This window comes from Micropterus dolomieu, linkage group LG20, assembly GCF_021292245.1.
Source record: "Micropterus dolomieu isolate WLL.071019.BEF.003 ecotype Adirondacks linkage group LG20, ASM2129224v1, whole genome shotgun sequence".
Lineage (NCBI taxonomy): Eukaryota > Metazoa > Chordata > Actinopteri > Centrarchiformes > Centrarchidae > Micropterus > Micropterus dolomieu.
The window spans coordinates 10,887,859-10,902,523 of NC_060169.1; the positions used below are offsets into that span (position 1 = coordinate 10,887,859).

The 14,665-nt window shown below is 39.4% G+C and overlaps 1 protein-coding gene across 1 annotated transcript; it reads left to right on the top strand.

Annotated features, from left to right (window-relative positions):
• Positions 1-2,948: 2,948 nt before the first annotated feature.
• Positions 2,949-13,741, top strand: leo1 (LEO1 homolog, Paf1/RNA polymerase II complex component). The gene is made up of 14 exons (XM_046032549.1): positions 2,949-3,150; positions 4,599-4,747; positions 5,949-6,238; positions 6,867-7,075; positions 7,388-7,492; positions 7,587-7,684; positions 7,902-8,050; positions 8,349-8,433; positions 8,620-8,714; positions 8,815-8,949; positions 10,430-10,565; positions 12,676-12,868; positions 13,003-13,100; positions 13,420-13,741. The coding sequence occupies exons 1-14, from the start codon at positions 3,093-3,095 to the stop codon at positions 13,534-13,536; spliced, it is 1,917 nt and encodes a 638-aa protein (XP_045888505.1). The 5' UTR covers positions 2,949-3,092; the 3' UTR covers positions 13,537-13,741.
• The last annotated feature ends 924 nt before the right edge of the window (positions 13,742-14,665 follow it).

Consider the following 14,665-nt stretch of genomic DNA (forward strand, 5'->3'; position numbering starts at 1 on the left):
GCTCATTATGATAACTCTGTATCTCCATGATAACGAAGCAAACTCCATCTGCTGTTGGATACCTTAAGAAGTAGTTAAAAGACCCCTAAAAATCTGGTAAGTGGACCATAAGTTAAGATTTGTTGTTTAGTCAAACTTCTCACTACTACACTATTATGAGTTGAGATGGGTTTTATCTAAAGGGAATTATTGCAGATAGTTTATTTTTGATCAAAAGTAAGGAGAATAGAAATAGAGTGAAAAGTCAAGTCAAGGTGATTTATAACTGTATGGCCCCAAATCACACCACAGCCACAATGTGCACAACATTGACCCCATCTGTCCTTAGACTCTAGATTCAGATAAGATATGAGAAAATGTATGTATAAGAAATATAGTGATAGAAAATAAGAATGAAGTGATAAAGTTCAAACATAATATTTCTTATGTAAAGTGTTGAAGTGTTTCAGGCAAAATGTAAATGTGTTCAGAGTGAAGTCTGTGGATCTAAGAAGATATCAGGCAACTTCAAGTTGACGCCAAGCAGTGGACCAGAAGCTACCTAGCACCACAGAGACCTGGAAAGACAATACACACCATACACACACAAAAGGCAAAACTCACAGACACAGACAGTTCTGACTTGTGGCTCTGGCTGCACAGGGGAGTGCAGAGTTTACCTGATTTCCTTTTCTCATACAAAAACTAAATTCTCTTTCCCTGCCTCACTCACACAAATACCCACACTGACACACTTTGTGTAGGCCTGCTCTAAAATTCTTGATTTTAAAGATCAGGGAAAGCTCATCTTCTTTTTACTGCACCGTGTTATACAATAGTGGAGATAGAATTTCATGTACCCTCTCGGTTCACACAATATGTTCACTGCAACAAGATGCCTTGCATGTGGCACAGAAGGTTTGGGATGAGATGTTGAAAGTAGCCTTTTGCTGAAATCAGATAAATGATATAATCAGCTAAGCTAAGCAGAGAGGAAGATGACTTTGCTGTCATTTTAAATCAGTTTCGCACCACAGATGAGTGTCTGTCCATGGATCAATACATATCAGCTGAAGGCAGGGTTTACTACAGGGTGACAGACCACTTGGTAGTCAACATGGTCAAAATCTTCTGTGGTGTTAAAATATAAACAATGCCCTGTGACTGTCAAAAATAAGCAGGTATGGCAAATGGGTGGTAGCTGATTCAGTGGGTTATCCAGAGACAGATGCCCTGGATTTGGCAGGCATGTTATATAGACATTCACACATTAACCTACCTTGGGTTTAGGAAAAATGAGACTCACTGTTCCAATAGCTGCCAAGTGAAACACCAATAAAGCCTGAGCTTACATCAGCAGATGGCTGGAAGGAAGACATTTCCAATAAATACAGTTGCTGAAATGTGCGTTCATTTTCCTATTGGAGTTTTTAATAGAAAAGTCGGTATTTGGTTACTCATTAATAATTTATGTTTTTTATAAATACATATAATCCTCCATAGCATCACAATGATATTGCCATAATATTCCCATAGCAATAGAAAGTCAACTTCAAATTTTGCTTAAACAAATAACCAATAAAATAGAAAACAAGGTTTTTATTCTATTCATGATATCACTGATGAAGATGTAGGCTACTGTGCTTTATGATACTTTACAGATGCTATGAATTTTTTCTCCTGATAATCTTAAAATGGGATAAGATGACCTTTATTGATCCCACACCTGGGAAGTTAGCTTGTTACAGCAGCTTGATATTCAAAATGTACAGAAGAAAGAGTGATAGATAAAAACAATATAAATAAAACAACAAGACACATTTGTGGACAGTTACTTTAAACTCCATTTTGGATTAATATGTCATGTTTATGTTCTCCAAGCCACTTGAGGACTGTGTCAGTTGATTGATGGCAACATTGTGGTTACTGTCTTGTATTCCAAATATTCATTGCTTGATGACTCCATCAATCCAAGATGGCCGATTGTGATGGCCATGTGCTAAATGCCTCAGGCATATCTGTGAAAACTTTTATTCAAGGAAGCCAATCAAGGTAAAAACAATTGTAGCATGTACAGTACAGTATGAATAACACGTTTATGTTTTACAAACTAAAATATAGAGTAAAATGTAGGTTTTATGCACCAAAAAACAACTGTCAATGTATGTGGACGTCATGCAACAGTGGAGTCAGATTGCATTGAGTAACCTGCCAGTATATCTATTCTCCTTTTTCAAAGATGTGATGAATTTTATTGTATTATAATAAAACAGGCATTTAACAAATACATGAACATTAATAACAGTGCAAAAGTCCATATTACACTATTAAATGGCAACTTTTGATTGCTTTGTGGGTTTTCACATGAAATAAGAAGTACTGTACTCACCTACTGTAAAGACATCAGTTGTATGTAATCTGTTACATTTGAGATGTTAAAATGTTATAACTGAGATGATCCAATATGAAGTTAGATAATGATAAAAATATGCTGCTGGGTTTCCAGACAGTTAAACAATTTAAAAATAAAACGGAATTTTGTAAGAAAAATGTAAATGGATTTCAATGTTTAAATTGCTGAAACAAATAACCAATATAATTTACAGCCTGGTTTTCATTCTAGCCATGATATCCCAGATTTTTTCACACATGGGATGCAAGATGGAGCTGAGTCTACTGTGTGTTATGATACTTAACAGATACCTTGAATTTCTTGCTTATCTTCTTTTATATCTTAAGATGAGATAAGATAACCTTTATTGATCCCACACCTGGGAAATGTGCTTGTTACAGCAGCTCAAGATTCAAGATTTACAGGAAAAAAAGTGTTATAGATAGCCATTTCTAAATATATATTTGGCTGTTTATTATTTGTTTAAAAAGGAAACTATTTAAACAAAAAATAAATATCAAACCATTGCATTTAGAGTAATAATTGAGTATTTTATTTTGTGGTGACCAGGGCCCCTGAGTTTACCGTGGTGCATGTCGACTCCTTGCGGCTGATAACACTCACTACACCGGCGTGTCCGCCTCAGCCTGAACTCGGAAACAAAACCTCAAAGCCCGGCGATCATTTCCTGTAGGTTAAATTTTACTACAGTTGGGAAGAAATGGCGGACATGGATGAATTGTTCGGGAGTGATGGAGACAGCGACAATGATCAGCGAGGTAATGTAGTCTCATTTGATTAGGAAGTTTGCTTTTTTTTTTTATGGGTATCGAGGTTTTACCGATGCAAAGCCGAAGGTAGCTTTGCCCATGTGATGATCGGGAACAGTGGGACCTGAACGTTACACAGATTTCACAGATGTGTCTTATGATTAGGATGTTTAACGGTAACTTACTAAACGTTTGACCTGCCCTTCATTTTGTCAGTTTTTATTTTAACAAGCTAACCACCCTTCAGTGTTCATGAAACAAACTAACGACTGCAATAACGTTACAGTGTTTCTCAAGCACATGTTGAAGTCGGCCAAATGTTAGTGTAAACGTTGTTGTGCGTGAAAGCAGCATCGTGTTTTTACACTGTTAATTAATGTTCTAAAGTGCAGCTTGTGTCAGTATGAGAGAGTATGCTGCAATTGTGTTTTTAATTTATCACTGAGCTTTAACAGCAACGTTACATACACTATAAGGACAAAAGTATTGGGGACACTCCTACTGTCCTAATACTACTTTTTTCATGGTGTGGTCTTTGTTAAGGGAAATCTTAACGCTGCAACATACAACTTTTAGACCAACAGTTTGTGTTTGGCCTTTTCTTGTTTCTATATGACAGTGTCCCCCTGCACAAAGCCAGCTCCATAAACGAAGGGTTTTCCCAGTTTAGTGTGGGAAGAATTTCACTGGCCTGCACAGATCCCTGACCTCAACCCTATCATGTACCTTTGGGATAAACTAGAAAGAAGATTGCGAGCCAGGCCCTCTCATCCAACATCAGTGTCTGACCTCACAAAAATTTTTCTGGCTGAATGGGCAGAAGTTCCCACAGATGCACTCCAAAATCTTGTAGAAAGCCTTTACAGAAGAGCGGGGACTGTTTTAGCTGCGGAGGTGGGGGGGCAACTCCATATTAATGCCTATGGATTTATAATTGGATGTCATAAAAGTAATTTGTACGTGTCCCAGTACTTTTGTCTACAGACAGCTAAAAGTATCAGTCAAATCTTATGCCGTGCAAAGACCAGTTTCAGCTGCAAACATATTCATTCAAACGTATGTAACGTATTCAAAGGAAGCATTAGGGTGGAAGACATGGACAACATCCTTTATTGCAGTATGTGTTATTTTTCATATATTTATTTATATATATATATATATATATACACTAATGCAACATAACAGAGAATAATGTTAATGTAATTACTGAGGTTGTAGTTTGCAGTGGTGTTGCCACTATAATGCAGTCCCGGACAACACCACTGCATGCTACAATTGGAAAAGCAATGTAATCTGTTGTTGTATTTATCGCCAATGCTTACTCATTCTTACTCTCTACCTTTTACAGTTATCAGAAAATGAGTTATCATTGTAGAGTGTGTAATGAGAGTCATAAGAATAATGATAATCAAGACACAACCACCCTCTGTGAACTATGTGTCTTTATTGTGTTTCAGAGTCTGGCTCTGGCTCTGGTTCAGACTCAGAGCAGGAGAGACCGCGATCTGCCAGCAACGCTTCAGGCAGTGGCAGTGACAGTGAGAGGGAACGGGATGATGATGATGAAGAGGAAGGCCAGGAGGCAGGAAAACCCAGTATAAATAAGGTGTGTGTCTGTGTTTGACTGATGACACTCTGTAAAAACAGTGTGGATGTCGGTCTGGTAGTGCAGGAGTAGACATGCTCTGCCTGACTCAGGGCTGAGCGATGTGGCCAAAAATTTTATCACAATAAAAAAATTCAAATCATTTGACATTGAAAACGATCACGAAAATGTCTAAAAGTTTAAAGGCTGATTTTTGTTTTCAGAGTGAAAGTTGAAGAAACCTGACGGTGAACTTTGGTTCTTAATGGTCAGAACATGACAAACACTTGATGCCAAACAGTGGATCACTTAACATATCTGAGGTAGAACATTCAGAACAATTATGATTATTATTATTATTATTAACAAATATGCAGAAGTAAAATTAATAATAAATATCTTAATAGAAAAAGTAATTGCTAATTTATTGAATATCTATTCATATTGTTATTGAGGAAAATTACATTGGGATAATTGTCATTATTGTTTTATTGCCTGGCCCTAGCCTGAATCCTATCCAATAGTCACTTAATTAAATGTTCAGCTTGTCATTTTTATAATTCAGGTCCCACATTGACCTCTGAGGAGGAATGGGGGTATAAAGGCAAGAAATAAATGAACATTTCTGTCTTGCATTCTCATTTTATTGAGCCTGGGTGTTCACGTTTGGACACTGGACTGTCAGTTACATAAGACTCTGCTTATTATCATACCTAAGAGGAGAAATAGAAACAATTTCACCAAAAGTCATTGCTCTGTAGTGTCTACCATATTTTTTTTTTTTTTATGGGATACCACTGACTTATTTCTTTTAAAAAATGTTGCATAGACTAACTGTGGACTGATTGAAAAGTACAGTGGAAGTTTGCATGTGCACTCCTATAGATGGAAAAAGGAATGCCCTTATTGAAAGTCAGCTTGTGAATGTTTGGCAGCCTCTCAACTATCTGCTGTAATGGTTTTTCCCTGGCTGCATATGAACCCTACCTTTTTACCCCAAGGTTCAGCTATAATAACTAAATTGTCACCCCCTGCTAGAAACACTGAGCAACAGTACAAACATTATGTATGCTTCTCTCACAGTCACAGTTGTGTCTGTAGTTGCAGGATGGGTGTGTGTGCGTACATGGCAGAGAGGTATGGTATTTCAGAGTACAGTATGCTGTGATGATGCCGGTATGTACATCAGCTAAACTCACTCACCTTTCCTTCTACCCAACAGGAGCTGTTTGGAGACGACAGCGAGGATGAGCTACACAGTCAACGCAGCGGCAGCGACAACCAGTCTGAACCATCAGGGAACCAGTCGGACGCCAGCATGCACTCAGACCAAGGGGACAACGATCGCTCTGACGCAGAGCAGCACAGCGGCTCAGAGCATGGCCATCAAGATGAGGATGATGACGAGGAGGACAGGGGCCACCGGTCAGATGGAGGAAGCCCGGCTGGCAGTGGGATGTCTGGAGCAGGGAGCCCTCAATCTGAGAGGGGCAGTGTCCGTTCAGACAGAAGGTACGCCATAAATTATATTATATATTAGACCATGCTGTAAATAACTAAATTTGCTTTGGGCTAAGTGCCACAGACAGACTGGTGAAGTCAGGAAGTAATGAGTGTTTGTTTTGGTCTTTTTAAGGGATTTGTTGACAACAGTAAAAACATGGAATATTACCAGCCTTACCATTTAACTACAGTTGCAACAAATAAAAATTTGACAAAGATATTTGTTTTGACAATTAAATGTATTGTCCATTAAATGTTGAAAAACTTGTGAAAAATGCCCAAATGGCAATTTCCCAAAGCCCCAGGAGACATCTTCACAAAGAAATCCAATTTGTGGTGACAGAAAATCAGCCAGACCTCGCATTTGAGAAGCTCGAAAAGTGGATGTTTTAAAAATAAATTAAACAATGATTCAGTTCAAATATCATATTCATAACACATGTTCTGCTGATCAACTAATAATTTACTTATTGTTTTAGCCCTCATCACAAAATGTACTTGTGTGTTACTTCATCTTGGAAGACAGAAAACAAAATAACAGCCTAACCTGTAAAGTTATTTTAAGACGTGCTCCTTTGTTGTTGGAGGACCAGGCTTTCTTTTCTTGATCTATTTCTACGTGTTTGTTTTAAACCAGCATGCACAGTGATCCTGGGACTCCGCAGTCGGGGCCTGGCACCCCTCACTCTGATGGAGAAGCTTCTGGCAGGGAAAACCAGTCAGATGATGAGAAGTGGGAAGGAGGGGCTAAGAGCGACCTGTCCGAGGAAGACGAGGAGAAACGTCATTACTCTGATGAAGAAAGAGAGAACTCTGATGACGAGGGACCAAGGAACAGGAAGCCAGGTACTCCCGGGGTCTGGTGTTCAAATATGGAAGAAATATTGTATTTGACCTGGATCATGAGGCAGCCTCTCGTGTTAATCTCTACGCATTACGTTTTGTGGAAGAGGATTAAGGCCATATGTGAAAATTTTATCCTGAGCTCTGAGATTAATCTCAGAACTCTGAGATTAATATGATATTAATCTTTCCCTTAGTGTTATTTTATGTGATGTAATGTTCCTTTTTTCATTTGTAAGATGTGTTCTGTACCTTTAGAGTCCATGCGGTCATGTGGAAATTATACTGTTAATCACTTGTGATTTTAATTTTCAGAGTCTGCAAAGGGGAGCGATAGTGAAGATGATTTCCTGAGACAGAAAACCAAAGCAAAAACCGCCTCTGATTCAGATTCAGACAGTGATATCGGAACAAAGAAAAGTAAGAAACTGTTAACATTATACAACTGTTAAATTTGGCATTTCCACTGGACATGTGTACTTCAAAGTAGTCCTTCTTCCATGCTGTTCCACAGATAAGACGGCAGCAGCAGCAGACGACCTGTTTGGAGAAGCTGACGACATCTCTTCCGATAGCGATGCAGAGAAGCCTCCGACCCCGGGACAGCCCCTGGTATCTGTCTTTCCTCTCGCTCTCCGTCTCTTTCCTCCACTGATCACCAAGCCTCTTTTAATTGTGCCGAATCCTTTTTTATAAAGAGTTCTCAAATCTCTTTTCCTCAGAGCCTCCCGCTAAGCCTCTCTGCGCTGATCCCTATTATCGCAGGTCATTGAATCATACAGTGTTGTTTTTGAAATGTTCTCTTCCTCCCCTTCCCTTCTGTGTCCAGGATACAGAGGATGGGATGGAGGGGGAGCAGGCCGAAGAGGAACCCGCGCCCGAAACGCGGATCGAAGTAGAGATCCCAAAAGTCAGCACAGACCTGGGATCTGACCTTTATTTTGTCAAGCTGCCCAACTTCCTGTCTGTGGAGCCCAGGTCAGAACCATGGCACTGTCAATAAATACATTAAAAACACCCATTGTACTTGATGAGCTCTTATGTCCTTTTTAAAATGTGGGGAAAAGATTGAAAATATGCCTCTCCTCACTCCTTTTCCGAAACTTTCAATAGACATCACCCGGTAGGATTCTTTTACTCTGCTGCTAGTGAGGAGGAGAATTGAATTACTTAAGTTTCCTTTGTGGTGTTTGCCTAAATTTGTTTGGTGGCCATAAAAGCCTTTCTGTAACTTAAAGGTGTATATATTTGATTTTCACTGATTTGCCCTTTTTAGACCCTTTGATCCTCAGTACTATGAGGATGAATTTGAAGATGAAGAGATGCTGGATGAAGAGGGACGGACCAGGCTCAAACTGAAGGTATGTAGTCCATCTTATGTGTGTATATGAATGGGTTTGTAGTTGTCTGTATGGGTTGAAATGGAAATACATTGAAAGCATTATCAGCCTCTAAGAACACATGTATGTGACACTTGTCAAGACATTTGGAAGTGACTCGATTTTGTTATCAAACGATGGACCAGAGTTTATAATACTCTCCCGCAGGTGGAGAATACCATTCGGTGGAGAGCCAAGAGAGACGAGGAGGGTAATGAAACACGAGAGAGCAACGCTCGCATTGTCAAATGGTCTGATGGCAGGTGTGTGTTATGTCTAGCTGGGTTTTGAGGTTATTACAGTCTGACACACGGGACGTGCTATGTACTTTTTATGCTTTCAAATGTCTTTTTCTTGCTGCAGCATGTCCCTCCACCTGGGAAACGAGGTGTTTGATGTTTACAAAGCTCCTCTGCAGGGAGACCACAACCACTTGTTCATCCGACAGGGCACTGGACTACAGGGACAGGCTGTGTTCAAAACCAAACTCACATTCAGGTAATACAATAACATGCCATTGTTGTGTTGTTGACGGGCTGCTATTAAGACCAGAGTCTCACACAGACCTGAAGCAAAAACTATGAGTTGCTAGGGATACTCGTCCTTTCTCTGACAGCCGTAGACTAAATAAGCCCCAGGCTGCCTCTAATTTCAAACAGCGACAATGGCAGCCTTGATTCAAGTTGCATTCAGAAATGCATTCTTTGCTTTAAGTCCCTGGATCACCTTGTGCAAGCTGCCCAGGTTTCTCCCAATAAGAAGTGTGTAAGCCTCTTAGCGCCCCCAAGTCTACCTGGATGTTCTGTCTTCTCAGACCACATGGGTCTAGTAGGACACTGGCCAAAGCTCCTTTAATGCACAACAACCCTCCAGCCTCCCAGACAGGAACTTACTATTTGTTCTGACTGAGTATTATCATCAGAGCAGAGTTTTGATTAGGATTAGGGCTGAAGCTGCTCAGGGTACAAATGGTTAGGACACAGTGTTTTTATTTTTAAAGAGGAGCTTTAGGCAACTACAGAAATGAATGGAACAAAAACATTCAAGCAACATGGATACAGAGTTTAGGCTTAGTTTTCTTCTGTTATTGCTGGTTAACTAATGAGGCTCAATTTGCCAAACAGAAGAGATTCAAAAAATCATAGGCGCATTGATCTGAAAACAAAAAGTATATCTTCATTCGCTGCAACATTTTCTGCTTTGATAGGCTTCTAATGGTCTCAGGACAGGATCATGAATTAGTTGTAGGTTAAATTATAAAAATGTTTTGATAAAATGTTGCAAAAATAAATCTAATATGACAAAAAAGCTGATAATGTAGGGAGTCATTTTAGTTCCTTCTTGTTGAGTAAAAATGATTTGTATTAAAAAATGACTAAGCTGAGGCAGCGATACATGTTGGTATCTATGCAGACAGAAACAGAATAAAACGCTTATTCCACTGAAACACTTTGGTACAAAAACATTTAACAGGCAATTTTATAAAACCAATGGTGAGGTCGAGGATCTACTGGTGGGGCACAGCGTGGAAAACAGGCTAGTGTTCGGTGAGGTCTGCTGCCAATTTCAAACCATCCACAAGATGTCTGAGCTGTATGATGCTGAAAGATATGTATATGTTTGCATTAAGTATTTTTCAGCGGAACACATTGTGTGCATCATTAAATGAGCAAACATGTTGAATGAATTTCCTTCCTCATAAACCATTTGCAAACAGCAAATTAAAAAAATATAAACCTACACTGTTTACATCCAAGTTAGCTCTTCTTATTCCTTACCTTTTCTGGCTCATTGCTACTTTTCTCAGTGCATTGTTTGGCAGTACATCGATGTGTTTTGCCAATTTGCAATGCAAATCTTATCATTTTTGTGGTTAATTAAGCTTTTCTTGCAAATTACCAAAAAAAAAAAAAGAACAAGCACTGGGGAAATATACACATTCACTCACTCTAATCTGACGTGGTGTGTTTTCTTCCAGGCCCCACTCTACAGACAGCGCCACCCACAGGAAGATGACCCTGTCACTGGCTGACCGCTGCTCCAAGACGCAGAAGATCAGAATCCTTCCCATGGCTGGACGAGATCCAGAGTCACATCGCAACGAAATGATTAAGGTAACACTCTCACACTGTCCATCTGTTCTGTTTCTATTTTCTCAGCCCTGTTTGAGAAGCTTTTGTTACCACAGGCAGCAAAAGAGTTCGCATGAGTTGCTGACAAGCATCATGTCCAGTCACATAAAGACATAACCAGACATGCTTACATAATGATGTCACACAGTGGTCAGTGAAATGGATGTAGTGTCTGCAAGTCTGGGAGGTATCTAGATATGATTTTAATCTGAGTACATTTACATCTGTACTTTGATGAGGTCAAGCTCTATCCGACTGCAGTCTGATTACCCAAACTGCATTTTAATACAAGGTGTAAATGGGGTCTATGATTCACCAGATCTGTGTGACCTGCGACTCATGCTTATATTCCATATTTTGACACAGAACTCCTTTAGTGTTCCCATTGTACCTTGTTAAACAGATTAATATGACAGATGTTCAGCAGATGAGTTTGACTGCAGACTTCAACCCACTACTCCCTTTTCTTCTTTATTTTATTTTTTTTCCCACCTTGAGATGTCCATTTAAGATTGATACATAGCGTGCTAAGTCAATTGCGCTCATCAGTGTCACCCTTCGTAACTTGACCAATCAAAGTCTGGATGGGAAGGGGCATTATAAAAAGGTTGACTGTTGCAGCAAACTTTCAAATGTTGAACTCATTATTATGCATGAATGCTTAGGATTATTGATTATGAAGTTAGTAATTAGCATCAACAAATTAGAGATCAATGTAGGCCATTTTTCATGCACAAAGATTTAATGGATGTAAACAACCCACAAAAATGAAACTACTGTAACTGTAATATTATACAAGTGATAAGATATATAGTATACTGTTATGTGAAATTATAAAGAATATAGTAACATCCTATAATTAATATAGTCATATTTATATTAACAGTATACTAGAAATTAATGTGATGCCTTTAATTTGTTATATTAATAAACTCATTATACTAGTTACCCATCCATGTTGTGGATAGAGCCTCTGTGGTAGACAGATGTAGATTTAGCCAGAGTCAGGATGCCATTGTCTACCCTCTAGCCCCCTTCTCCTGAGAACAACACCTTCCCTTTGTTCTATTTTACATCTGTTTTACTAAAGTTATTGTATAAATATAGTTCAGTAATCTTGTTTACATAAAGTATGGCTTGGGTGGTGCTGGTGTATCGTGTAGCCGTCCCTGGTTCAAAAACCAGGAGTCCCACATTCCACAAGTGGCAGGGAACCAATCACAGTAGAGTTTCCTGTGATGAGTAATCAGTGTTTTAAAAAGCTGTGTCCATTTAAATGCTGCTTTCAATGTGTCTTAATTTTCAAAAACAGTTTTAACATTTTAAAAAACTGTCAATATTTTAAGGTCTATGCAGTGTCCAGATACAGATAATATGACAGCTCACGTGGCTTGGAAATGGCGATATGCTCACTGAATTTTATGAATTAAGTGTTTATCAGACCGCAAATGAGACAAGAATTGGCTAGCTAGACTGGCTGGGTGGTTTAAACTATTCACATAAAAAATGCACCCACGTTATATAGGAATATATGGCTGTTTGCTGTTTCCATTAAGGGTGTGCCTCCACTAAAGATCTTAAATCTTTCGTTGATTAACATTTTAATATGATACATGCAATATATTGAAAGTTCACTTTCAATATATTGCAAGAGCAACAGTAAGACTATCAAGTCCATGATTACTGTTTATGGATGTGTTGTCACAAAATTCTAAAGCATTATGTCAGGTTGTTATGAAATCTACTTTCAAGTCATTCCAAGTCACTGTTTTCTCAGATCATGCTACCAACAACATCCAGCTATTAATGTTAACGTAATAGCTACCTGCTCATACTGATTTCCATGGGCATGCAGCTGTTGAGGCTTTCATCATATAGAAGAAGTAGGCAGGGTTTCATCTAAAGTAGGTTGGAAAAACGATAGATGCTACTCGCACTCATCACAGAAGTACCACACAGTGAATTATTTATCACACATTTATGCGCTTACCTAAGTGTAACCAAACGATTTTACAATAAATAACCAGCTATAAACGAAATGTCAAACTTGAAGCCAGTGCTTAAAATAATTCCCACTGGTGTCTCCTGGCAGAAAGAGGAGGAGCGGCTGCGAGCATCTATCCGCAGAGAGTCGCAGCAGAGGAGGATGAGGGAGAAGCAGCACCAGAGAGGCCTGAGCAGCAGTTACCTGGAGCCCGACCGCTACGATGACGAGGAGGAGGGCGAGGAAGCCATCAGCCTGGCAGCCATCAAGAGCAAATACAAGGGAGGAGGAGGCCTGAGAGGTGTGGACGAACACATCATGTTTACCGCAGTCACTTTCTCTTTTTATACTCTCTCAGAAGTGAGACCATTTTTATGAAGCCACTGACGTCTAATGAACATCCTCCTGCTTTTGCCCCCTCTCCACCCAATCTAGAGGAGCGAGCCAGGATCTACTCATCAGACAGCGATGAAGGCTCTGATGATGACAAGGCCCAGAGGCTGATGAAGGCCAAGAAGCTAGACAGCGATGAGGTAGGTGTAGTAACCTGCTGGATAGACAGGGGGCAGTGTGATGCAGTACACTGTTGAGGTTAAAAAGCCAACTCGTCACATTACCCTCATGTGAACTGAATAGGACAGGAAATACTGGTCCTGGTGTAGAACGTACATTTCATTTTGCACTGAGTGTTTCTGCAAAAAGTAATGTTGTGGTACCGCCAGGGAAAGAAATTCAACTGTAACATGACAAACTGAAAGTACTGAAAAGCTGCACAGAATGTTCGCTGCTGTCAGCACTACTGACACTTGACTACATATCAGCGCGTCACCTCTTATGTTCTGGTTTGTGCAGGAGGGCGAGGGATCAGGAAAGAGAAAGGCAGAGGATGACGAGGAAATGGCCACCAAGAAGGCCAAGAAATATGTCATCAGCGATGAAGAGGAGGAGGAGGACGAGGATGACGAATAATTCACTTTTTTATAATTCCACTGTATTATTAGTGCTCGGCCCACATGGCATATAAACAGCCATATTTTGTTTTGTAGATTTTCTTAAGACCTGCGTGTATATGTGTATGTATGTGTGTGTGTGTGGTGGGGGGGGGGGGATTCTTCATGTTGTGTACAGCAGAGGTGAGAAATAAAGAAATGGTTGTCTTATGTAACCAAACCTTCCCAAGGCCCTGTTATATTTATTTTTTATTTTTTAAGCATTATGATTCATATGCATGAATCACACTGTTGTGAGATTTTGAAACATAATGCTTAGTCCATATTCCAAACAAAAAGGAGGTTATTTGAAGTGTTGTACAGACCCCGCCACTTACTCTATCACTTATTCACATAACAAAACACAGCATTGACCAGATCAGTTTGGCTTTGAAGATCATGCAGTTCATGTGGATAAAAAGGTGCCCTCAAGACCTGGAGAGGATAGTTGGGAGACTGGTGTTGAAAGAACCAACTAAACCCCACCTGACAGGAGTGGCAAGAGATTTGGGAATTGAGTAGTACCGTGAGCAAAGGTCCTCTGCCTCCAAGCCCTGAGGAAGGGGAAGGAGTGTAGCTTGACTCTCCATTTTCCAACTCTTCCCCACACCGTTACCCCACTTCTGCCAAACAACAACAACATGAAGACTACATGACTATATATTTGGTCAGTTGTGAAACACATCTTTTACTTGAGTTAACAGGGTATTGACAATAGCTTGATAGCTTTCCAACAAGGACTGCAATGGAAATAACCTTGAAGTTATTTATTTATTCAATGTGTTTTTTATGCCCAACTATTTAGAGAAAAATTTTGGACACTTTTCCCAAAATCTCCCACTGAACACATAAAAACATCTGTTGTGCTTGAATTTAAAAATGTAAATGTTTTTGTCTATGACATTAAAATCAAAGGTGAACGTCAAAATGCACTCAAACAAGACAGATTCTTGAGGCTGGATGTAATGATAGAGGCAAAGAGGTGCTTTAAACTGAATGCTAATTTAGCATGCTAACATGTTGAAGTTGAGGAATTTCAGGTTTCAAATCCAATTGTATAATTCAAAACATACTGTGTGATATGATTATGAAATACTTAAAAATAGTAA